This window comes from Mus pahari, chromosome 13 (genome assembly GCF_900095145.1).
Source record: "Mus pahari chromosome 13, PAHARI_EIJ_v1.1, whole genome shotgun sequence".
In the NCBI taxonomy this organism is placed as follows: Eukaryota; Metazoa; Chordata; class Mammalia; order Rodentia; family Muridae; genus Mus; species Mus pahari.
The window spans coordinates 32,166,480-32,190,871 of NC_034602.1; the positions used below are offsets into that span (position 1 = coordinate 32,166,480).

General features: G+C 42.3%; 1 protein-coding gene across 1 annotated transcript in view; it reads right to left on the bottom strand.

The window, feature by feature from the left end:
* Clnk (cytokine dependent hematopoietic cell linker) overlaps positions 1 to 24,392 on the bottom strand; it is a 167,713-nt gene that overhangs the window by 139,316 nt on the left and 4,005 nt on the right. The window contains exon 2 of the mRNA XM_021211084.2: positions 13,564 to 13,616. Coding sequence (XP_021066743.2) covers positions 13,564 to 13,574 — 11 coding nt within the window. The 5' untranslated portion in view covers positions 13,575 to 13,616. The remainder of the gene's footprint in view (positions 1 to 13,563; positions 13,617 to 24,392) is intronic.

The window sequence follows — 24,392 nt, forward strand, 5'->3', positions numbered from 1 at the left end:
TAGCCCTGACTGTCCTGGAACTCACTCTGTAGACCAGGCTGGCCTTGAACTCAGAAATCCACCTGCCTCTGCCTCCCAAGTGCTGGGATTAAAGGCGTATGCCATCACCACCCAACGGCTGCAGACATTTTAAAACAAGGGAGATGCTTTAATATCGAGAGCAGGCTCACAGATTTGAGTTGTTCCAGTCTTTCCTAGAGTGTGTGCAGATTTGACAAGGCGAACAAGAACTCCCGAAGAGAAGCCGCCGCCTTCGAGGCTGACTGGTTGATAAAATCTTCGGTGACAAGGCAGAGTTTGGAATGTTGCTGATCTCATAGGCTAATTACAGTTTCTTTGGGGCTAATTTTATGCTGTAAGAGACCATCCCTGGCCCACCTCTGTATCAGACCTGACATTCTGATAAACAGATAAACACCTTTAGAATGTATTGACATCACAAAGCCCTATTTACTACAGAAGAACAGGCTAAAGAATTTGAGGCTATGAGATAACATTGTGGGTGTGCAGCTGAGGCCCCTGTACCTGCTGTATCAGCTCCCTCACGTTCCCACCAATGGATTTTAAAATTGTCTTGATTTATAAAGTTCTTTGTTCTGTTACCATAAAAATTCCATGTCACCACTTTCATGTTGGAACATTGTATTCAAGGATCTATGTATGTTCCTAGTCCATAGTCACCCACATTTAGCTTTACAACAAACTATCTTTTATTCCCTTGAGGCAAAAGCTGAGTTTTTTTTTTTTTTCGTCAACAATACATAGTCTCTTATAACTAATTAATACTTAAAATACTTAAAATTTTTGAAAAAAATGAAGGAAACAAGGCCTTGCAAAAGATGGTGGGAAATCATTTCATGGTTCTTCATTCGCTTTTGCATCTTGGTTAGTAAAACCTTTCAAAATCTTATGGACGTAAAGCTGGAAATAGAAGTTTTATTCCTCAAAGAATTTTTGTTCAAGCAAACAATAACAGTGACAATGGGAACACAAATGCCTGTAATTGCAGCCGGTCGCCGAGGAAGTGGTGCAGGCTTGGTGCAGGCCATCAAAAGCCAGCCCTTCTGTAGGGCCTTTAAAAAGCCACCAGCCCAATTCAGGCCTTTATTCTCATTTTGTGCTGTAGTTCACTGCCACCCCCACCCCACCCTGAAAAAAAAAGCACCCATCAATAGAGAAACACAGGAAATTAAATTTCACCATTCACTAGAAATAGTCAAGCAATTATCTCCCCAATTACTCAGAATCAGTTTTAAGGAACAAAAGTCAAATTATCAGTCAGTTTAGTGTTCTTCTTTCCATTCAAACCTGATAGAACTTCCCCAGCTGCTCTCATTACTTATGAACATCCATCCGGTCTCTCGTCTCCTTTTGTGTTTGTTAACAGGCTCAAGTCAGATTACACCTCATTTAAGGATGACCCTTCTAGAGCAGACGCTCACTTCAATTTTTGTTCCTGTGACAGTAAAGCCATTTCTTTCAGGTTTAACACAACCATCAAGCCATCACGAAGCACAGCACCTTGGCCCTCCATCACAACAATGAAATAGCAAGACCACACAGTAATAGCTACTTTGTGGAACTAGGTAGACAGAAATCCAACAGAACCCTACCTAATGCTCCATCTATCTTGACAGTCATGTGATAGAAGGTTGAACAAGCAATGGAACTTCTGACATTCAGCCCTTGAGCCATTGCTCATGCTTGGGTGGGATGGTTGGCTAATGCAGCTATTGAACACTATACACAACCTCAGTAAGCTCGTTGGTTCAGCAAGACAGACTTGGATGTAGTCATCTCTTTGAACTTTGCTGCCTTATTGTCGGGTGAGAGATATTAGTGGGTTCAAAGGTCATTGGGGATGGTCTTCTCCCCCTACCATCTGAGGCTTATCAGACAAGGAACTGAAATACCAGGACTGATTAGAAGATTGGAGAATTCTGGCCCTGGGTGGGGACATGCCTATCTGAACTGCCTGGAAGTCATTGTCTAGTTGGAGGTTTTCTGGTAAAGAACAACGGCCTCACTTACAAATTAACCCAAATAGGACTGTAGTCACCTGCACAGGAAAATGGCCCTCAGGAAAACCTGCCAATTCTAGAGATTCTAGAGCTACTATGAAAGCCTGCTTAAACCGTGGCGCAGTGGTCTCTTTGGTCAGTGTTTCCTCTCACCCTTTGAGGGTATGCTCTGCTCCACAATGTAGTCTCTCTGACTGGTGTCCATTCTTGTCCCTTGAGGGGGAGCTGTGCTCTGCAGCAATCCCTTCAGCCATTGCTCACTCCTGTTTCTTAAGAGTCTGTTCCTTTACTCTGAAGTAAACCGTGTCTCCATTCCTCACTGCACTCCATCTTATCTGAATTCTTTTAGTGCCTATTCTAAGGACCAGGGAGCTGAGATGAGTGCAGAGTCACATCCTGGTGACATTATCTGGGACAAATATTTATATCGCCCCAGGAAAGCTCATGCAACAGCCGGTCCACAGACTAACCATGCAATCCTCTCTGTTCTCCTGCCGCTCAGTACATACCTGGTGGGCTTCTTTGCTTGCACACCAGTATTAGTTCATTTATTTCCATTCTCATCTTGAATGAATGATCAGCCACCATCCATCAAGTTATATAAACCCAAAACTGAGTTTTAATATCCAACAGCATAGGCCTTGCGTGAGTAGTAATTGTAATGGCTAAAATAAACATACTATCTTTTCTAGGCATTAAGTTCTGTCAAATATAGTGAACTAAAGTAGTGGCTCAAAGTGATCTCTCTCGATCTCTCTCTTTTTCTCTCTCACATCTCTTTTGGTTATCAATTGGTTGGGTCCCTCTTGGATTCTTTGGTGCTATCCTATTGAGAAGATGCCTCAAGGATGACCAGAATGCATGCTAGAGATGGCTTGTTGGCCGTCATGCCTGATGCCTAGTGCCCTAGCCTCACGGTCTCTCTTGGGCTCTCTATGTGGCTTGGGGTCTAATGGCATGGTGATGATAGCACACAATCGGGAGGTTGTTGACTCCCTAAGTAGAAAGTAGAGCTAAATGGATATTTAAATGAAATCCCTAAGCTTGGTGCCCGGTTTCTTTCATCACACTCTGTTGATTAAACTATCACATGATCATGCCATTTATAGGAAGGAGAGAAGACTCATCTCTGAAAGGTTTGATTTCAGGTAACAAAAGCAATAATAATAAAAACAAATGGGTGGAAATATTGTCATGATGCTTGCAAAGCACCATTGGCTTTTTGTATGGAAGGCTCCCTCTGTGCTGTCCACAGTGCTAAACACATTGTGTTATGCCATTTGACATTTTTGACAGTGCTTTGAGATAGTTGCCATTGCTATCATTTTTATATAATAGTAAGAACAGCATGAGGAGTCAAAATAAGTGTTTAAAGCCTCACAGCTAAAAAGCAGCAGAGGGAACATGGCCATCAGACTGTTCTAGAGTCTGAACTCTTAATCACGGAAGTATTTAGTTGCTCCACTCTGACAACTAAGCAAATGTTTGACTTTAATATCTGCTTTCGTGGATTAGCTCACAGAATTCCTTTTACACTTGTAAAATTGCAGGAAAAAATATTTCATCTCTTAAAAATGAATTGAGAAGGATGAAAAACAAGAATGCAGAACCAAGTGGGAGGTGCTCAATTTCAGAGACTTGTTATTTAGCCACTGACTATGTCTCCTTCGCTCTTTGTGAGGGTCTCTTAAGCAGGAAACTCTAAGCAGCTAGACCTTAGACCTCAGACCCTGGGGACATCCCCCTTTTACTTTCTGATTGGTATATTTTCCAGGATATCAAGCTTGACATTGATTTTTGTCTTAGCCATGAAAAATCTTTACCACTTCAATCTCACTTGAACATGATCAACTTTCTCTGTAGTCCACTTTCTTACATCTTATCTGCTAGGGAGAGCTGAGCCTAGACAAGATACAGGAATTATACAGAGAATGCTGGCTAGCCTTCGTTGAGTCCCTGGCATAAAGACAAGTTTTCAACATATTTGCACTCATTATGAACTGTCAATGTGGTGTAGTTCCCCACTGGCCTATCACACTAGATCCCAAAGGTTATTGCTTTCCCTCTGATTTCTAATAATAACGAATAGTATCTTAATATTTTGGCTTGACTCAATTAATTTTGTTAAACTTGATCATGACATGTATTACTTTCTTGTAAAGGAAGCATAGTAAATATGGTGCCATAATTTATTTTTCTGTTGCTCTGATAAACTACTTGTCAAATGCAACTTAAGGGAGAAAGGGCTTGCTTCAGCTCACAGTTCCGTGAAAATGGCAGGAGCTTGAAGCATCGGCTCCCACCTCGTCCACAAACAGGAAGCAGAGAGCGATGAATACCTGTGCTCAGCTCCTTTTTTTTCAGGGTCCCAAGTGCAAGGAATCGTGCTGCCCATGTTTAAGTGGATCTTCCTATTTCAATCAACCTAATCAATATGCTCTATTGTAGGCACGCCCAGAGGATAAATAGTCCCTCCTAGGTATGTCTGGATTCCAGATCTTTGACAAGTTGATAATTAACACTGTCACACATGGTTGTCTAGATAACAGATGATTGTTCGGAAAGTATGTGCAATGCAAAAGAGGCTGGGGAGATGGCTCAGCAGTTAAGAGCACTTGCTGTTCTTCTAGAGGATCTGAGTTTGGTTCCCAACACCCACACCAGGCAGCTCACAAAGCAAAAAAGAAACTCTGAATGGAAATACCCAGTAAATACCCGCTTGTGATGGCCTCAGTCAATGGTATATATTTTGTTTATTTGTTAATGCATACATTTTTGTATTTTAAAGTGTGTCATAATGCATATACATTACTTATGTGGTTATAACTGTGATGGCTAATTTTTATCTTGACTTGTTTCACTGAGAAATGCCTGTATGGTTCAGTCCCAAGGGAGGACCCACCCTAGACATAAACAGCACAGTTCTGAACGGATCTTGGTTATAACTAAGAGAGGTAAAGGAGGAGTCCTACTAACGATCATTCTCCTTCTCTGATTCAGGTCAGGAGGTGCATAGCCTGGCCACAATTCCTGATGCCCTGATAGTTTGTCTTGCCTCAGGCACAAGGCAATGATCTACACACCACCCGAAACTGAGTCTTTTGGAACCATCAGTAAAACCAAACCCTTAAAACTAAAACCTTCATCTCTTAAAATGTTCCTTTCCTGGCATGTCATATCAATGAAAAGTCTGGCCTGAGAGTTGGTTCCTAATTACTTCTAGTGAACTAAGAGGGCTGCCATACTGAATGCTCAGCAGGGTTTAGGACTCGGATCTCTGGCCAGCATAGTAAACTTAAATATTAAAACATAACACGGCCTTTTTTTTTTTTTATTCTCTATGAATGACACTTTAAAAAGTTATAACTCAGAAAAGTCAGAACTTCTGGGCAGTCCCCTGGAGACTAAGTTTGTTCAGCTGGAAGTGCCCCAGTAATAGTAAATGAGATAGGCCTGTCAGCTCCTTCCCTACATTGTTTGCCGTGAGAGTCTTAGGAAGGCTGTCTTGAAAGCATCATTTTCCCATCATGGACCATCTTCATTTTCTCAGGACTGATCGTGCCTGCTGCTCCTGCCAACAGCATCTCTGGCCATGCCTGCAACCTCTGGAAAGCTCTCTCTGTGGATCTCAGCTCTGCTCCTTGCACAGCTTGCAACTTTTTAATTACCAGTGAACCACACCACCGAGTCCTAGAGAGGCAGCTTTCCTCAGCATCGGGACGGGTCTGGTTGGCCCGAGAGTTAGTTCCTAATTACTTCTGGGGAACTCTGAATGCAGCCATCCTGACTGCTCAGCTGGGTATAGGACTCTGATCTCAGGGTGCCAAAATCACTTCTCCTCATTTTCCCCCAGATTCAGTAGGGTTTACACTTATTAATTCCTGCAAATCAAAATGAAGCTGCTCTCTGAGGTGGAGCACAGTGGTTGTTCACACATGTTATGAAGGAAAATAATGACCTGGAGTTTACATGGAGTTTATCATTCCCACAGAAGAGGGAACTATCTATTGAACATTCCCTGGGTGCCAGACACTGTGATGAGCTTCCGTGAGAGAGGAGTTTCTCTCAAGTATCTCCATTTTGGAGTTGAGTGAATTTTATCACAGACAGGTTTTTTAAGAGCGCTTATTCCTCTAACAAGCGAAGCTGCCGTTCAGTTTGGTGAGAAGTCTCTGATGAGGAACACGTGAGGCATTCGCTCTTCATCATTATAGGTAATCACTGAAAACAGTTTAATACGGTGCATGATTGTGGAGTCTCGGGTACTTGTCAGTTGCCCATATAGAACACTATGAGCAAGGAAACTCATAAAGTGTTTAATTTGAGGCTCATAGTTCCAGACGGCTAGAGTCCATGACCACCACGGTGGAGAGCAGGGTGGCAGTTAGGCAAGCGTGGCGCTGAAGCAAGAGCTGAGAGCTCACATCTTACCCAGAAGTATGAGAAAGAGACAGCTAACTGAAAGTGGTATGTACTTTTGAAACATTAAAGCCCACCCCCCTGGTGATACACATCCGATAACAAGGCCAAACAGTTCTCCCAACTTGGGACCAACTCTTCAAATACATAAGCCCATGAGGGAGCATTTTCATTCAAACTACCACACATGGGTTTTGGAGTCAGATATAAGTGGCTTTAACAGACTGGATTTGGAAACAGCATAACTCGGATGGGAATCTTGTGTGGGACGGTGGGAAGGGAATTTGGGTGAAGAGCATCCAGAGGGCATGACCTGGATCCCAGGAGGAATGATAGCTGAGTTCCTGGCCTGCAGGGACGATTTTTAAACTGAGTTTTGATTGTGTCTCACAGGGATGTTGCTGAGGGGTGGCACTCCCATGCCGTGATTCTTAGACTACTGCCCCACCTCCTTAGAATTCCTATTTTGTTGTTTTTGTTTAGATTACCATCAACATTTTTCCAAAACAAGCAAACGTTAATGCTATATTCCCTCACGCAAAGAAAGAAACAGTAAGTTATCAAGTGACTGGTGCTTGTGTTCCCATGGAACCACAGACTGCAGAGTGGAATTGTGGTACATATGGCAGACACAGGAAACCGACAGCTGGGCAGCATCCAGCAGCCCATTCTGATATTCCCAGAGTCCAACTTAATCCTGGTAATAAAACTGCCTCATAAGGCTCTGTAGGTAGCGTCTTACCTATGTAGCACCAAGGGCTAGATAAAATAACTCACTGAAATGTGGGCCCACCATCCTTCACCCAGGTCCTTGGGGCTCTGGGAATTCAGAATATTGTGAATGAAATGGCCCAATGCTATGTTTTCTAAACTGCTTATTGATGTCTGAAGCAACTCCTGGTTATTCTGCGGTAAGACACATGGATAGAGTCACAGAGCGGGGTTTGCAGGTTGGACTTTGCTGAAAACATTAGTCACAAATGTTTGTCAGCATTTCCAAGCCTTCTGACTTTGAAAAATACAATGACTGGATCAGCAGACTGATTTGAGTAACAGTGTTATACCAGCGTGATTTGGAGAAAAGTTTACCCAAAGGGCACAGCGCATACAATACAACCAGATTTTTTTTTGAGCAGATTACTGGAAACAATACAAGGGTTTAAAAGTTTCCTTACATTCCCATAACATCCCACACAGATTTATGAAGTTGATTTCAGAAATCTGCAGCAGGGTGGCGGTTGAGTCTGGGTGCAAGGCTAATTGGCTATTTTCCATTTCTTATTTTATTTTTGGATATTTTTCTTAAATTTCCATCAACACTAGGGAGAATTTTAGCAACAAACAAACCCACTTTATTTTTTTTTTGTGTGTGTGTGTCTTTTAGCATCTTTTACTGTGGGCACTGGGGCTACTTATACATCCAGAATGCCGCAGTCTGGGATGTATGATCATGCTCTCTGCTTGGGACTCCAGAGAGTCTCAGCCAGAGCTTGGCTTAATGGAAAGGGCCTGGGAGGGAACACTCAGATGACTCTGTCTTTTCCAAGATGCCAAGGAGCCACGGCTTCAAGAATAAAGGGGCACTAGAAACCAAACCCCAAGTCCCCCTTCTCCAGCTCTGATGTGTTACAGGGCAGCAAGCAGGCCTATGCTCGCTCTTCTCAAGGCATCACTGTGCTGCAGGGAGAGGCTTCATGCAGTTGAATGGATTTCTAGGGAAGCCATTGGTGTGGGGCACAGAAAGCCAGTTCAAAACAGCTTGCTACCTTCAGAAGCCCTCTAGAATCAAGACATCTGGACTTTCTAAGTTCCTGAAGCGTTTTTCCCCCATGATTCTCCCCATTCTCCCCAAAATGATTTGCTTAACACTTGGAAATGCTCTTGGAGTACAAGGACCAATCTTGTTGATCTTTGTAGGTGATGTGCTTAGCTAATAAAGCATGGAGGAGCAAATACTTTTGATAGAGTGGTGGGACTGTATAGAAAGATGTGGCAGACACTTGTATGGCATTTATCTGTACCTATGTGAAATGTATGAGTGTATGTACCTGTGACATATGCAGAAAGGTAAAATATGATATCCTGGTGTGTGTGTGTGACTAGTGTCTTATTCTCTACTACTCATTCATTTGTATTCATTCATTCATTCATTCATTCACTATAAAAGTCCCTAACAGGAAATTCCATAAACATTTAACTGTTTGTGCAAGTATTAGCTCAGGACCCCAAAGACCAAGTTCTCAGCATAAAGGAGATTTATTTGCCCCAGAGAGACAGAGGGCAGAGGTAAGGGACAAAGAGAGGAGATAGGGGAAGAGGGAAAAGGGGAAGGGAACAAAGAAGAGGAGATAAAAGATACAAGGGAGAAGGGTAAAGATTATTTGTCCTGGAGGGGGACAAGGACTGCCTCTGGATAGAGAGGAGACAGATGTGGCCCATAGGAAAATGGTGGTTTATAAAAGTAAAGGGAAACCCTGTGTTAGGATGAGGTGTTTAATTTTAATTGGGTATATTATTTAGGTGAGTCAAAGAGGGCTTTTGATTGCTGGGCTTCAGTGGTTGATAGCTGCATCTTGGTAGTCAGCCTCAGGAGGTGGAAGTGGTCACATAAGGGACTGGACCTTGGGGGCTAGTTGTGATCTAATCCTTTTGGTTTTCAAGGCAGAGGAAAAGGGGGAAGGGTGAGGCCTGTTGGGGGCATGCTCACTGTGCTCCAGCTGGCCAGACTCCCTTCAACTTGTGCTCTTCCAAATCCACAGGTTAAAATCTAATCACCGAGGTGATGGTGGTAAAGCACGGGACTGTAGGGAGGTGATCAGGGCACAGTGGCAGAGCTCCCAAGTAGCATTTATGCCACCACCAGGGAGATCCTAGAATACTCTTCCTGTCCTTTCCCCCAGGTAAGAACACAGATAAGAGATTCCAGCTATGAGCCAGGAAGACGTTCTTACTGGAGAGCCTGTAGCTTGTATTGGGGCTTTTCAGGGTGCAGAACTGTGTACATGTTTCTGTTGGTTATAAGTCACCCAGCTAAGGCATTTCCTTGTAGAAACCCATGCTGACCAACACTGAGAATAAGGAATTAGGTCTCAGTCACTTGAAATTCAGTTATAGAATTGTAAAGAATTTCACGTTGGGGGATCACGTGTCCAAATGCACAGTGGTGTTCTTGTTTCTTTGGCCCGCAGGACATGGACATTGTTTCCTGGAACTTGCCTCAGGATTCTGATGTCCCTTGGGTTTAGGATCTGTTGCCTAGAGTGAATTAACTAGGTTAATATTAAGGAAGGGGCTGCCCCACCCCGAGGGGGTGGGGCTCAGAGCAGCACAGTGCAATACTCTCAGTTCTCAGTGTGGAGGCAAGGTTCCGCACTTTCAAACTGCACTCCCACAGATGCACAGCTGCATCCACTGGTTGTATCTTGGTGACCACTGCAGTTCCTTCGCCCATGTACCAGAAGGAGATGGGACTGGGAACTGTGGTCTAGCTCAGGACTTCTGGAGTCTGTAAACGCTCAGATTCTGAGTCAGGGTGCTTGGCTTGGTGCCTGGGATTCTGTATTTCTTAAAGTTTCCAGGATAATGCAAATGCTGATATAGTCTGTGGTTACAGTGACCAAGTCCCACAGATCAGGAAACAGTGATCAGGAAACACTGGACAGTTGGTAAGGACCCCCCCCGGGTGGTGAGACTAGCACAGAGCATAGAGAGGCAGCTTTCATTTGTGTAGTGCTGCTGCATACATTTTTCAAGTGTATGTATGTATGTATGTATGTCCATGTACATGTGTGCGTACATGCACATGTGTATTGTGTGCATGTACATGTATGTGTAAGTGTACATGTACATGTGTGTGCATGTACATGTGTGTACATGTACATGTACATGTGTATATGTGTGTTCATGTATGGGTGTGAGTGTACATTTATGTGTGTGCATGTACACGTGTGTATGTGCATGTACATGTGTGAGTGTATGTGTGTACATGTGTGAGTGTATATACATATACATGTACGTGTATGTGTGTGAGTATGCATGTACATGTGTGTGCATGTACATGTGAGTGCATGTGTGTGCATGTACATGTGTGTGTGTTCTTTTAGTGTTATCTTTCTGTCTTAGGACTGACCTGCAGCAACTCTATAGGAACTAACTGATCTAAGAATACAGAAGAGGACAGAATAAAGACAAGTTTGCATTGATGGAGATACATATCCTCTGAGTTCTGGGAACTTAACAAGGCATATTCCTGCTGCTGAGGTGTAGGACAGGCAAATGGGGAAGTGGGTGGCTCCAGGTTAACTCATCCCCAGAAAAAAACCAGTGCATATGAACCAGTAGCAATGTGTACCCAGGTAATTATGGTCAAGTTCATTTTTAGGGTATTTTAAAGCAGAAATCATTAAGGATATATTTTAGAATGTGTTTTAAAGAGCCATTTCCAACATGATAGGTATCCAACCAACACCAAAATACCAAAACCCTTCTTGAGAAGGATAAAATCTCCTCTTAATAAAGGAGGCACCATCACAGGATGGAGTCAGAGACCAAGGGATGAGAATCTCAACTACCAGTTAGATGGGGACACATAGCAAATCTCTCAGGAATGGTCAATGAAATTTCACAGCACTCCCCAAGAAGAACAGGGGTCTGAGAGTAGAGCCTGCTGTATGTAGTATGAGTTGGCAAGTGGTTCTGAAATACATTTTCATTTGGGTTCCCAGGACTTATGAGTGTGTCCTTATTTGGAGAAAGGGTTCTTCTAGGAGTAACTGAAGATTTTGATATGAAATAATTTGGGGTTAATCTGGGTAAATCCTAGATTAAATGGCAAGTGTCTTTATAGAGGTGGAGGGAGATTTGAGACCAGCAGAAGAGGAGGCTAACTCTCATCGGGAACAGATGAGATCAGAGCAAGACAAGCCCAAGTCAAGGGATGCTGGGAGCCAACAGAAGCTAGGGAAGCAGAAAGGACCCTGCAGAGCCAGCCCCGACAGCACCTCTATTTGAACTCGGACCCTTTCGAACTACGAATTGATGAATTTCTGTTGTCTTAAGCCACCCCCCCCCGACTGTTACCATAGCCCTTGAGCACTTGTCCCAATGGTTGGTTTATTCCTTCACCGTATACATGCACATCCAAAATACAAACCGGCATTTTGCTACACTTACCCCCGAGCAGAGTTTGGAGTCTGAGAACCCAGCTCCTTTAATGCGGCCACAGATGACTCAGATGGCAGCACCACCCCTTCCCAGGCTTCCTGTTCCCACTGTGGTGGACTGGACTTCCACTTTTTGCACTCTGTTGCTTCCTGGGAAAAGGTTGGTCAGGGATGCTGAAGTTCAGAGATACTAAGGATGTTATACGGGATGTGCCTGCTTCAGTCACAGAGAAGAAAGATAGCTGAGATGCTCTGAACTGAACTGTAGTCCGGGTGACAAGCCCATCTTGAGACTGTGTGCCAGGGAGTTCCCGGCTCACTCCTCTGCAGTAAGAATAAGGGCCTAGGATGGGATCCAGCTTCCCCATCCTGTGGGACAGAGGTTAGTCTGCCCAACGCTGACCCGCATGGGGTCTGTGGGTGCCCATGTTACCAGAGCCTTTCCCTGCTCTAAGTCGGCATCCCTTTGCCATAATGAACCATTCTCTGTGTGCCACCAAGTGCTTCCCTGGGAGCCACTGAAAGCCAAGTTGTTCTTTCCTCTGTAGGCCATATCCTGCTGTCCAGACGGCTCTGTAATTTCTCAGCCACCCACAGAGTTAGGTAACTCCTCCAGGACCACACAGCTGTGAAGTGGAGCCAGGGCTTGAGAGACACTCGGACACTTTTAGCACAACCTCTCTGGTGCTACCTATCAACCTGCTTCTCGATCTGCGCCACATCAGTGATGCCATGTAACCAAGTCAAAAAGTCGGTTAGGTCAATAAATATCTAAGTAAACAGAGTTCAGAGTTAGTACCTGCATTCGACACTTTCCGTATCACTGTGACAACATATTTGACAGCAACAATTAAAAGGAAGAAGAATTCACTCTGCATATGGCTTCATATATACCAGGCCATCCTGGTGGATAAGGCATGACATATCACACTCCACACCTTGGTAGTTAGGAACCGGAGGGAGGACAGGTTGGGAGAGGCTAGTGCAGACAGAACTCCCAAAGACATTCCTTCAGGGACAGACTTCCTTTGCCTAAGCCCCTTCTACATTTCACCACCTCCCAGTAGCACCAGTCATCTTTAGGGATCCATCAGGGAATTGATCCATTCATTAGGCCGAAGCCCTCAGAATCTAGCTGTCTCTAGAGGCTGCATCACAGACACAGCCAACCGTGTACTTCACTGAGCCCTTTGCATTCCTTAGTCCAACCAAAATGACGGCCCAAATTAGGCATCACAGCACATCAGTTTTCTCTCGTCTAAGGTGTTATTTTTGCATTATAGACATTCCTTGAGCATTTGAGACTGCTGCTTTTTTTTTTTTCTATATTCACAGACACGAGTCATGGTTGAGTTTTTCTATACACACCTGGTTATCGTAAACCAATCACATCCCTGATTCTGGCTTTCTGTACAGAGAAAGCAGGATTATTGGTTTTATCCTGTGGGAGTCACAGGTTGTTTACATGTACCATATCACACACTGGCTATGAGTGACTCTTGGTATTTTTGCGGGAGTGTCTGGTGTCTTAGTCCCAGACTTCTCGGTCCTGTTCTAGCTGCACACTTATGCTGGTCCAGAACAAGTGGCCTGTGCATGAAAATGTTGCTACTGGACACCCAAGCCCACAGCAACCTCTGTCTCTTAGGAAATCCCCTTCTAATTAGGGCACAGTGGCACTATTGAGATATCATCTATCTTGTGTCTCCTGTGGGTCTCTAGAACAGAAGTTCTCAACCTGTGGGGCACAATCCCTTTGGGGGTTGCATATCAGACATTTACATTATGTTTCATAACAATAGTGAACTTACAGTTATGTAGTAGCAACAAAAATAATTTTATGGTTGGGGGGATTCGCCATAACATGAGGAACTCTGTTAAGGTGTCGCAGCATTAGGAAGGTTGAGAACCAATGCTTTAGTGGACAGAAGTTGGAATTCAAAGTGCTGTCTGGTACTTACTGGCTGGTCATGGTCCTTGACACCTGGCAAAGGAGAGGGATCTTCAACTCAGCCTGTGGAGGCAAAAAGAAATTTATTACTGGACCTTGTGCATCATGTTTTAGTTCTGTTGAATGTGCTACCTCTGCTTCTTTGCAGGATTTGAAGCAGGTGCCGCCCTAGAGGAAGAGAGAGAGGAAGCAAATCAATGTAGGTCAAAAATTGGTTTATTTCTGGCACAGGGTGGGGGAGGGACTCCCCATCCCCCGACACGCTGTCCTCCTTCTGTCAGCATCCATTCCATCTGCCCTGGGGAGCTGAGCAAACATGCACCGAGTCTGGTTTTCCCTTGCGTGCAATTGTACACTTTCCCTGGGCTCCTAGGAAGCGATAGTCCAGGCTTCGTTGGTTCTGCTCCGAGGAGTCCACAGGCTTGCCGAAGCAGGCTCTCAACAAGGGATGCTTTTCATTTCCCTGTGACTTTCCCATAAAATATTTACTGGAAGTTTCATTTGTATACCACTTTGCATCAGCCACCACATTTTATTTGAGCCTAGTATTCACCCTCAGAGGAGGGATCATTAGCTCCATTTACCATATAAATTAGCAGCGGAGACTTGGGAGCATGCAGTAAGTGCTCTGCATCAGTGACCACATTTAATGTATTCGAAGACTGTAGGAATTGTACAGGATGTTTCCACTGTAACATCTGGAGATCCAGCAAGAAACAGAGTCCGCATATTAGATAATTTGAGAATAGTGTAACATAATTCTTTGGAAGTTGTGAGCAGGTAGGACAGGATAGATGGTGGGACACCTGGGAGTGGTAGAAAGGGGTGCTGTCATTGTACAAAGAAGGGTGAAGGGAGGAAGTGGTGGTGGAAATTCAGAGACTGAATGGAAGAGCAGCAGTTTTCAGAGAAGGTAGCTTCAGGAGAGAGCTACGGAGGGTGGGATGAAAAAGAGCCATCTCATGTGCCTCCTGCCCTGGGTCATCTGCTGTTGTCTCGCATTGGCTAAAGTCGAGAAGAATCCAGGAAGGAGGAGCTACTGGTGTGACAGATGCTCATCACACCCCTGGGGCTCCCAGATAAGTGGAACCGGGCAGAGGGTGGATTTCACAGCTTGAAAAATGAAGCTCACAGTTCATCTCCAAAGGTGGGATTCATACTTGATCTATGTAATCTTGGAGTAACAGCTGTGGAGAAGTTACTGAGGAGCCAGGACTGGGCTCAGGTCCTCTGACACCCGTGAGTGTGTTGCTCCTTGCCACACCTCTACTGCCGTACTTCAGGTCTGTCACTGACAGGAAGGAAAGGAGAAACACATCTTAGGATTTTGTTCCCTGTGGTTCTTTGGACAGGGTGGCGTGTTTCTTTCGTGGTCCCCTCAGGAAGTCATCTCTTCTGAGGGGGCAAAGAGTATTAACACCTTATCAGGGAGAAAAATAATTTGTAAGTCCCAAGCCAAGGGAAGAGAAAGAGTTGTGACCATCTATCTAGATGTGCAGCCTTGGTGGAGAACTTAGTCTTTTAGAAATAGTGGCATCGATATCTTTGTCTTATACTATAGCATTAAGTATTAAGTAAGCTAATGTACATGACGTTGTCTTACAAACCATAAAAGTATACGGTATGGATGTACTCCTACTAATGCAACAAGATTAGCCAGCTACATCAACATCAAGCATGTTATATTTTGGTATCTATGCTTATCAATATCAATTTTAAGATATTAAGACCTAATAATATAAGTTATGTGATTAGGGTTAGACAGGAAAAATGATCTACCCCAATTTGCTTATACGGTCACTTTGCCTGTTTGTACATATCTGGTGGTACTGAAGCAGAATTAAGCACTCTACAGAGGACTCCCTGTGTTCCTGGCTCTTAGCCACCTCTTAGGTCCACAGCCCCAAGGCACAGGTGCCAGTTCTTCCCAACCAAGGCTTTATTCCCCTCCTCAGTAAGGTGGGAAGCTGACCAGTTCTAATTCTGCCAAGTGTGGTGTAGCTAGTGTAGCACCGTGCAAAGCATCGCGAGCTTGCTTTGCTTTAATTTTCTTCATCTGGAGCAAGCAATTGGGCTAAACAAGTGTCTTCTAGCTCGAAGATTCCACAAAACAGCTCCCTTAAAAACTATAATCCATCCAAATCTGATGACAGCGATGGCTTTAAAACGTTAGAGGTATGTTATTATATCTCTCGCCTTTTATTGTCTTCCTCAATGGCGCTGCTTGCAGAACAAAATTGCAGTGTCTCTGAAAAAAAAAAATAGTTGTCATAGAGGAGAGCAGAGAGGCTTGGGGAAACCTCAGTTGCTTATATGTAAACCCCTGTAATTTATTTAGTCTGTCACATTTGTGTTTTAAAATATTAGGGAAAGTGTAAGTCATTCTATCAGCGATTTCTGAGAGATGTGAGCAGTATATTATATAGAGAATGTTTTTTTTTTTAAATATATTTTTAATGAGTCAAACTCTTTTGGCATTGTAAAATGTAAACCTCAGGGTCTGAGTGACCTACCCAGAGGAGCCTGAGTCAGTCAGGCAGCGGGGCTTCAGCAAGGCAGATAGCATACCCACCACAGGGCCACAGCTCTCTGCTCCGCCCATAGTGTCCTGAAAGCATTTCTGAGAACTCAGTACTCTTATCTGATTTCCTTTTTGTAGAGGATGTGGTAAGGGGTTGAGTTAGATTTGCATGTCTGTCAGTTTTATGAAGATAATACAGAGTGCGAAAGACAGGATGCTTCCCTTCTAGCCATGCGCCCTTGCAAAGAGAACTGAATGAACTGGGTTGCTATTCACACCCTATGTCACAGCGACTCACCAAGTTTGTGTAATCATCATTATTTGATACATAGACAAAGTGACACTCACATGTGTTAAGTTACAAGTGTTTCAGGGCACACACATACTGAAACGCCTTTGGTCCTGACACCCTGGCGGTGCTTTGGGATGGCTGCTTGCTTGTTTAGAGCCTTGGTTTACTTTTTTTTTTTTTTTTTTTTTTTTTTTTTTTTTTTTGCAACACGGGAGTAGTATAACCAGTGATTGCTCAGGGTGTTTGTGAAGATGACAGGAGATGTCTGTGATACATGTGAGGAACACATTTTTTTTTTTCTTGCAGCTAACACTGGGAGTATCATTCCGACATCAGAGTTGCTACTGTAGCTGGTTTTGCTCTGAACACAGATCCAAGGGAAGACAAGCAACCAGGAGGATTCACAGAAAATAAACAAACAAGAACTGAGCGGGATGGGGTAGAGCAAAGCTAAGAATCAGAGGATAACTGCATCCCAACAGATGCACAAAGACACTAAGGACTTGAATTTGAAGATAAATTAAATGCCTTTTTACTGCTTCCAGGTTTGAGTCTACAGACACATGGGGTAAACTGCCCATGCTCATAGACATTGACTCCATAACTGCAGGTTCTCTGTCAGCTTGTTGGCTCTGCCTGGGCTGTAAAATGTACGGTGCCCTGAAAAGTCTACGTGGCTTGCTCTGGGCAGCAGTCTATGTATGATGGTCATTTAAATGCCCCAGATATTTTAGATAAGATTTGGACACTCAGGGTGATATGGTCATAGACTGTCCCAGATATTTTAACGGTAAAGTTGACCACACTTTAGTGGATAGCCACAAACCCAAGCATGAATTGTACTTGACTGGTTAAAAAAAAATGAGGACACTAAGTTCTGTGTGTTGGTGAAGTGGGGTGGGCCTGGGAGAAATCTGCAGAGGCAACATGATTAAAACACATTGTATGAAACTTTCAAAGAGCTAAGAAACATGAAAGAGAAGAACAGCAAATAAAGCCAGGCAAATTCAAATGATTTTAAGTTTATGATTTTGGTTGGAATATATTCATAACTGCATGTGGCCCAGTTGGTTGGACATACCCGAATGCCTAAATCCTATACAAAGGGGCCGGAATCTGTTCATCATTTGCTTTGGATTAGAAATCTATGGCTTCATTTTTAGTGGTAGAGTCCCTTTATCTTTCTTTTCTCCAACAGGTTTCTGATATCTAAGATGAGGGTTGAGAACAAAGTGTCTACTTTCTCCACTCATATAGCACTTGGAATCCTAGCATAGCAGTAAGACAAGAAAACAAACAGAAACACAATAGGAAAGGAAGAAGTGGAATCATGCCTATTTGCAGATTATATCATCCCATACTTATGAGACTCAGAAGACCCCACCAGAAAACTCTGATTACTGATAAATAGGCTACAGAACCAATATACAAAACACAGTAGCTATATACTAGTAAAAACATATTTGAGAAAGAAAACAGGAAAACAGGTCCATTTATTTCATAGCTTAAAAATTACCTACAAAGAGAATTAACCAAAGGGAAAGGCCTTGTGATGAAGATTTCTAAAATACTGAAGGAAGAAATTGAAGAAGACACCAGATGCCCCCATGCTTGTAGATCAGAAGAATTAATATTGTGAGAAAGGCCATATTACCAAATACGACCTACAGATACTATCAGTCTCTACCAGTGTTCCAATGATATCTAGAGAAATAAAAAAAAAATCCTGAAATTCATACAGAAGCACAAAAGAGACCAAAATGGCCAACACAATTCTTAGCAAAACAACAATGCTAAATAATATATTATTCTACTTTGATATTTTGTTGCTGTGATAAAGTACAGCCTAAAACAAAGTTGGGGAGGAAAAGGTTCATTGGTTTACAGGTTACAGTTCATCACTGAGAGACATCGAGGCAGAACCTCAGTGCGGCAACCTGGAGGGAGGAACTGAAGCAGAGGCCATGGAAGAGTTTCATCTACATGGCTTGCTCACCTTCTTTCTTATGCCACCCAGGACCACCTGTCCAGAGGTCTGGGCCCTCCTACATCAGTTATCAATCAAGAAAATGCACCACAGACATCATGCCTACAGGCCAATTTGATGGAGACAGTTTTTTTTTAACTGAGGTTACCTCTCTCAAGGTGATTCTAGTTTGTGTCAAGCTGATGAAAACTAACCAGCATATTACATATATATTATATATACTATATATACTTTTATTTATTATACAATATATTATGTGTAATATATAATTTATACAGCGTATATGCATATATGAAAATAGAAGCAATACTATGTGAGAAGAGGAAGGGATTTAGTGTAAGGGCTCACTTTCTTTCTCTCAAGGTAGAATAAAGGTCATGACCAAGAGATGCTCTGTTGGCTCATTTCTGAGAGCAAAGAGAAGCCTGACTCTATGACCAGTTAGAACAGCCAATTTCACATTTTGGATATGATGGTTTCTGTGATTTTTCTTTTTCATTAGCAAATTACATAATCACCTTGTAGGTTGAAACCCATTTTAGAAACAAGTAATTTAATGGGTATAAGCCATTAGTAGGTTCCACGCTAGAAGCATGTTTAAGATTCCCAGGGTATTCTACAGAGCTGGGTATTAACACCAGAATGTTTGCTTCTGAGCTTGAAGCCTTCCTGGTGTTTCAGAGAATGGGTTAGGAAGCAAAACCTTGCTGTATAAACGGATGGGATTTTGATGTGGGTCTTAATCCAGAAATAATTAATACCCTTATGGTATCATAAGCAGTTTAAACAACTGAAAATATGTAGACCAACAAAATCACATTTCCTTGTCAACTTTGAGAACTCTTGCTGTCCCCTGGGAATGTGCCAGTACCACCAAGCAGCTAGAGAGACACATTTTATCACAGACAGTTCTCTTACACATTCTCTGGTCAAAATTAATATTTCATGAAGGGAAAACGTGCTTTACAGCACATAATTTTTTATTTTTTGCTTTCAAATATTTCTCATTTATTCCCAGAAGATAAAGCTTATAAAAATACGAACTTCTGCTTCTTTGAAAGTTTAAGAAACATCATTTTAATGACAATGAACCTGATCAGATATAGGAAATAGCCAAAAGCAAACCTCAAGATGCTAAGACAATGTGAGCCTCAGCCGGGAAAGCTGTGCATTCCAAACTGGGTCAAGGCTGAAGCACAAGGTCTGTTTAAAGTACCTGCGAGAGATGTCTGATTCCCTCTCTACAGTCACACCCAGCACAGAATGATGGAGTCGAGGAAGAAGCAGTATATGAATATTTGAAGAAAGAGATGAGCGAGTGGAAGGGATGGAGGGAGGGAAGGAGGGAGAGAGAGAGAGAGAGAGAGAGAGAGAGAGAGAGAGAGAGAGAGAGAGAGAGAGAGAGAGAGAGAGAGAGAGAGAACACATAACTTTGAGTAAGCATATTGAACCTAGTATTTCTTAGATGCAGACAGTTACTAATTTGCCCATGATTCAGAATTTTGCATAATTTTCTCCTATTTTCATGTCAAAAATTAGGAAGTCATGATGTAGAGATGCTCATATTTAGAGGAGAATACTTGCTTGCTGATTGAATTTCTAATTCTATCCCTGGCTAGGGTAATCAGCTAAATTCAATTAATTATAACAGTTCACTTGATTGGATTTCCAGTGAGAGGAGGTATTAAAAGTCAAATGGGTTACTATTACAGATGGTTTTGAGGAATCGAAGAGAATTCTTTTTTTTTTTTCTAGTTTTTTTTTTTTTCTGCTATTAAGCATGATGATATTTTTAAAAATGATTTTGCAACTGCCTTGGTAACAAGTTACTTCCCTTAAGCATCTTGACGAAACACGGGAGGACAGCTATTTGTTCTTTTAGAAAGGTTTTGAAAAGGACTCTAACACACTGATGCAATCTGTAGTTGTTTTTGAATTTATTGCTCTTAGGGCATCTTGGTTTTGAGAGCCATTTCCATTTTCTCTTCTGCTGTCTGGTTCAGTAGGGACAGTCTCCACGTCAGGGCTCAGGCCTTCCACTTTATTGTCTAGTAAACACATGCCTTTGCTTTCTCCTCTTCTGATTCACTTAATTTGTACTATAATTCTTTTTTCCTGTCATTCCTTCTTTTTATTTTTCTTTTCCTTGTATTTTCATCAAGCTTCTATTTATACTATTTACGTTACTTTACTGTTCGGGAGAACTAAACGGTAGTAAGCAAACAAATATCCATATCTATCTATCTATCTATCTATCTATCTATCTATCTATCTATCTATCTATCTATCACCTACTTATCATCTATTTATATGTCATATATCATCTATTAACTATATCTATTTATCTATCTATTACCTACATATCATCTATTTATCTATCATATATCATCTATTAACTATCTATCATCGATCAATCTCTTTTTTCTATCATCTATCTATCTATTTTCCTTTTTTCTTTCATCTATCAGTAAATCTATCTGTTATATATGTTTGTTGTATCATCTAATTGTTATCTACCATCTTTGTATCGATTGTACATCTGTATCTATTATCTATCAATAAATCATTTAACTATCAGTCATGTATCTATCATTTTTGTTTTCTTGGTAGACTATGGCATAGTATACCTACTACAGTCCACATACATTCTATTGAGATGGTCCCCTATTTCTGTGTGAAGATTTATGTCCACCGTGCCTCATTTTTATTAGGCTTTCATAAATGATGCCAGAATCTTACTAATTGGAGGTGAAACTGCTAGATCTACATTAATTGAGAACATCTCCAACTGTGACTTATTTTTCTGTTTAATTAATTAATTAATTAATAATTAAAGTTCACTTGGTGATATTAAAGGCATTTTTGGGGGGTAAGGAAGAGAAACTAAGTTGCAAGGACTACTAATTTATACTCCATAATTTTCAGGCTAGGCATGGGAAGGAAATACTTCCCTGGTGATAGCTAATCATCAAAGCTGAATATCCTGTCACTTTTTACAAAGTCATATTTTTTAAGCATTTGCTGTCTGCTAGGTTTTTTTTTTTTTTTTTTTGCATCATTGTTTCACAAGAAAAACCTGAAGGACATTTGCATGAAGCTTAAAATCCAAAGAAGAAGCACAAAAGGGTAGGCACAATCTAATCATTTATAGACTAGCATAATGCAACTCATAACAATAATAGATAACAAGAACAGTGCCATTTGCCGCATACCAGAGCTGCATGCAAGGCATTCTATTTAAGTAAGATTCCATTGGACGGCGGCAATCCAAATGACCCAGATTTTGCAATACTGAGCAATTCTGTCATTTTCCTTTTCAGCGACAGCCCTCTGGAGCCGTAGCTGTCTTGTGTACAAACTGCACAGCGTGGGTGCCGAGGAGCTCAGCCCTTCATCTGGGACTTGAAGCACATTTGAAACCCGACTTTGGAATTCAACTTCCTGAAGCACGATTAACTATTTCTTTATCCCTTCTTTTATTCAGGTTCAGCCGACTACCAAGAAATCTCCAAGCCCAGGGATGCTGATTTGTACAACTTGAGTCTCAGTTTCTCTAACAGGAAAAATGAGGACACATGCATTTGTTCCTCCTGGCTAATGGGGTTATTCTGAAAACCAAGAAAGAGCCAGGAAGTTAGCATAATCCCCATGCTACTTTTCTCTGGCCCCTGTGCATGGTGTGTATGCTAATGCCAGAGGAAGAGGTATTGTTCTATTGCCTTCCATTTTATTCCCTTGAGACAGTGTCTCCCACGAATCAGGAGTTACTCGGTATTATAGGCGTGCAAGGTCCCCTGTCTCCAACTCCACGGTGCTGAGAGCCAGAGGTGCCTGCGCATGCTCCACTGGTTTCCTTTTTATGCAGGCACGGTCATCCAAACTCAGGTCCTCACGCTTTCAAGGCAAGTACTCTTGCCCACAGCCACCTCTCCAGCCCTATGAGTAGACTTTAGATTGTCGTATATGCATAGTGAATGATAATTACTGACTTATGCCTTCATATCAGTGCGATGAAGGATTCCGAAGTTCCTTGAAGCTGACAAGAAAAACATTCTAAAGGAAATAATACGCTGAGCACCCAATTTAAAACTTTTCAGAGGGTCAGTACATCTGAGGAATTTTAAGATGCCACCACATCTTTGACAGATGAATGATAAAAATAAATATGAATATGAGGAGATTAGCTTTTTATAGAAACCACCTTAAAATAGTACCCTGCAGAGGCACGGGCTCCACTGAAGTCTATAGAACTTCTTTAGGTCAAAATTCGGAACAAGAGAAACAGGATTATTTAGAGCAGTGGTTCCCAACCTTCCTAGTGCTGTGACCCTTTTAATATAGTTCCTCATGTTGTGGTGACCCCAAACCATAACATTATTTTTGTGGCTACTTTGTAACTGTAATTTAGCTTCTGTTATGAATCATGACATAAATATCTGTGTTTTCCTATGGTCTTAGGTAACCTGTGAGAAGGGGTTGTTCAACCCCCAAAGGGGTCATGACCTAAAGGTTGAGTCTATCTATCTATCTATCTATCTATCTATCTATCTATCTATCTATCTATCTATCTATCTATTTATCTATCTATCTATCTACAAAATAAATCAGCTACCAGCAATACCTATTACTATTCTCTCTGTGTTAATAACTACTAGATACTGGGAATGAATTTTAAAGTATAGCATTTTGTTTCTCACCACAACACCAAAAGCTAGGCACAACAAATCCATCAGATAAAGGATAAATTTACGTCTTTAGAGGTTAAGTAACAAACCTAAAACCTAACTCCTGAGAAGTAAGAGTCTGGATGGAAATCTAGGCACTTCTCCCCCCCCCCCAAAGGTGGGTGGGTAGTGGAGTGGGAAGGGAGACAGAAATAGAGAATGAGCTGTCGGAGGGAAAGGGGAGCATTCAGTGGGAGTACTCAGACATGGAGTTCATCAGGAGATCCAAGCCCTGTTTATAAGGGAGGGGGATCTTTAACACCTGTGGGCCCTAAGCATCTGCTAATCCTTTTAGGACAGATGGCTCCCAGTGCTGGTCAGGGCATCATTCCACTAGTGGCTCAGCAAACCCTCTCTGGCAATGGCAGTTTTGATGCTGTGCCCACCCAGTGACCGACCCCTGAGCAGTAACACAATTTCCTGTAAGATGACTTCTGGGAAGAAATACACTAATGGTCTGAAACTACAGCTCACCATATGTGAGCATCACAGGGGGCCATACAAACATCAGTGCCTGAGTGGAATGCTGGCGTGAGCTCCCTCGGCACTGACTGTCCTGGAAGAAGTGAGCTTTTAGAGCTGATGAAGAGATGCCAGTCACTAGGATGTCCGTGGTAGTTCACCGTCTCAGAGATGGCCCTGGCTAGGAGCCAGCCTTAAGTTAATTTGAAAGTAAACTCATCAGAGAACATAGACCAATCTCAAGCAAATGGTAGTGAAATTTCACCTCTCTGCTGAGCTCAGCTCATAGAACATCAAACGCAGTAGAATACCATTTCTTGTGTTCAGGTATTTGGGAAGCAAAATTCTGATGATCATTAGCAATAATATTTAAAATGTGTACTTTTGCAAATAACAGTGGCTTATATCTAAGAGTTCTTTACTATTAAAAAAGAATGAATGTGTGCGTGTGTGTGCATGTGTGTGAAAGCATGTGTATATGTATGTATCTACTACTTTTGAGAATAGGTTTGGATTAAACGCAGGTGTTCAGGTTTGGTGGTAAGCACCTTCAACCACTGACTAAGTTCTAAGTCCCTGAGTCTGGGAATTCTAAAAGCCACTGTTTAGTTTGGCAGACGGTAATAATAAGGACACACCACCTCGATAGACGGAGAGAAAGGTCTTTTTCTTGGAGATGCATGCATAGCACCGTGGTATGATAAATTATGTGCTGCCTCTTTTCCAGTCACGGAACAGAGAGAACTTCACTTATCCTTATCACAAAAAGCAAGGAGGAGGTGCGGTGGGTCATTCCACATTGTTTTATTTCAAATGATCTGCCCCCACCTCTGTGTGTATGTGTGTGTGTGTG